Genomic DNA, 2,160 nt, shown 5'->3' with positions numbered 1-2,160 from the left:
ACTTCTCCTCTCTTTTAAATGGAAATTCAGACAGTATGTGAATCTATAGGGTTAAAAGCAGTCAGTCTCTGGTGGGGAGCGAGAGCCTCAAAAGGGGCCGGCTGCCGTGGCAGAGCTGGTGTCGGGGAGCCCGTTCTCCTGCGTGTCCTGGGCCGAGGTGCTCGCCTGCCGCTGGGCCAGCGCTGAGCTCGAGTGTTTGCACTTGGGTGAACCGCACTGACAGCTGAAGAATTTGCCTTTGATGTCCCAGAACCTGTCCCCGTAGTCAAAGCTGCAAGAGAGAGGCAGAGACGGGGTCAGGGCACGGCAGCAGAAGGAGCAGAAAGGGGATGAGAACGATGCGGGACAGCGGGGCTGGTACAGCTGGAGGATCACAGACCAGTCTGGGCTGAAAGGGACCTTAAAGATCATCCAGTTCCACCCCCTGCCACGGGCAGGGACACCTTCCACCAGCCCAGGTTGCTCCAAGCCCCGTCCAACCTGGCCTTGGACACTTCCAGGGATCCAGGGGCAGCCACAGCTTCTCTGGGCAACCTGAGCCAGGGCCTGCCCACCCTCACAGGGAAGGATTTCTCCCAATATCTAACCTGAATTTTCTCTCTTTCCTAGAATGGTTTTGGTGGGAAGGGACCTTAAAGCCCATCCTGTTCCAGCCCCTTGCAACAGGCACAGACACCTTCCACTAGAGCAAGTTGCATCTCCACGGCAATAACTCCAGCAAACCAAAGAAGTGTTGCTAGTTCTGGGCAACCTGTGCCAGGGCCTCCCCACCCTCACTGGAAAAGAATTCTTCCTTCTATCTACTCTAATCTAACCCCACCCTCTGACAGTGGGAAGCCATTCCCACCTTTTCCTGTCCCTCCATCCCTTGTCCCCAGTCCCTTTCCAGCTCTCCTGGAGCCCCTTTAGGCTCTGGAAGGGGCTCTCAGGTCTCTCCCCAGAACCTCTTCTCCAGGTGAGCACCCCCAGGTCTCCTAGCCTGGCTCCAGAGCTGAGGGGCTCCTTGGAGCATCTCCGTGGTCTCCTCTGGACTTGCTCCAGCAGCTCCACGTCCTCCTGATGCTGGACCCCAGAGCTGGAGGCAGCTCTGCAGGTGGGACCACTGGGATCCCCCCTCCCCTGCTGCTCACGCTGTGGGATCAGCCCAGCACATGGGGGGGGGTCTAAGGGCAATAAGTTGACACGTCCAAGTCCCGTTGAGCCCGGGGCTGTGCAAAGCTCCAGGGGACGGATCCACCCGCAGGATCCCTGAGGGGGCTGGAGGGAAGGGATGGCTGGAGGAAAGGGAGCACCTACCCAATCTCCTCTCCAGCCTCTATGTGCCTGGTGCTGAAGAAGGCGATCCTGGGGAAGCGCAGGTCCTGGTGGGACATGAACACCCGCACCGGGATGAGGTTGGGCTCGCACAGGTGGTTTATGAAGCGGCTGATGTTGCCATAGAAACGGGCATCTATGCAGTACACCTCTCCATCCTGCAGGAGAAACGTGGCACCTTGCATTAGAGGAGGGGAAATTCGGGATTGCTGCTGGTGTTTGATAAACAGAAACGAACGATCGAACCGTCGCTCGTTCCCCCCGGAGAACTTTGGGAAGAACAACCACAGCAGGACACTCAGTGTGGGTTTAAAGGGACTGGAAACACACACACACACACACTTTTATATGCAACAGTACCCTGGAAACACAGTTTTCTGCACAGCACTCTACCCCCACAAGCTCAAAATGCCCACAGCACTGCCTGGCACACCAGTCCTCCCAGCCCTGCCCTGCCCAAGCGCCAGTTTGGCACGGTGGCATTGATGTTCAGAGCAGACACTCCACCACCAGCCACTGGATAGAGGAACAGGCATCTGTTCTGTCCTCTGATTGAACATGACAGCCAGGAAACACAAAGCCAGAGCCTCAAGAAAACACAGGTTTTTGCAGATAAAAGTGAGAACACAGAAATTCCCTTTCCAGCGAGGCCCGGAGAGCAGCAATATTTTGTTTTCCTTAAAACTAAAAGAACCCCCCGCAGGGCTTTTTTTATTCCAGCAGAGAATGACTGTGCAAAGCAGAGACTTTAATTACAGAAGGTAATTTCAGTTGCAAAGAGGCCAAAAGCAGAAGGATCCATTAGTGGTGCTCAAAGTCCCTTTTGGGAAGGCACCTCGAGCTGGT

General features: G+C 55.7%; 1 protein-coding gene across 1 annotated transcript; it reads right to left on the bottom strand.

Moving 5' to 3' along the window:
- Positions 1–2: 2 nt before the first annotated feature.
- LOC114073290 (histone-lysine N-methyltransferase EHMT1-like) lies at positions 3–1,532 on the bottom strand. Its single transcript, XM_027911073.1, has 2 exons — positions 1,297–1,532; positions 3–271 (listed from the first exon to the last, which is right to left on the bottom strand). Exons 1-2 carry the CDS (start codon positions 1,497–1,499, stop codon positions 88–90), a joined length of 387 nt encoding a protein of 128 aa, XP_027766874.1. The 5' UTR covers positions 1,500–1,532; the 3' UTR covers positions 3–87.
- Between the last annotated feature and the right edge of the window lie 628 nt (positions 1,533–2,160).

The sequence above is a fragment of the Empidonax traillii genome, unplaced genomic scaffold (genome assembly GCF_003031625.1).
Source record: "Empidonax traillii isolate 1590-97213 ecotype Southwest subspecies unplaced genomic scaffold, ASM303162v1 scaffold5942:size6813, whole genome shotgun sequence".
Classification (NCBI taxonomy): domain Eukaryota; kingdom Metazoa; phylum Chordata; class Aves; order Passeriformes; family Tyrannidae; genus Empidonax; species Empidonax traillii.
The sequence above is the reverse complement of the archived record's forward strand: the minus strand, read 5'-3'. Positions and strand labels throughout refer to the sequence as shown.

Excerpts from the sequence above, each read along its gene's own strand:
- LOC114073290 (XM_027911073.1), bottom strand. The coding sequence starts at position 1,499 with ATGCAAGGTGCCACGTTTCTCCTGCAGGATGGAGAGGTGTACTGCATA. Across the intron at positions 272-1,296 it reads GAGGCTGGAGAGGAGATTGG|CTTTGACTACGGGGACAGGT; the intron begins GTAGGTGCTCCC and ends TCTCTCTTGCAG.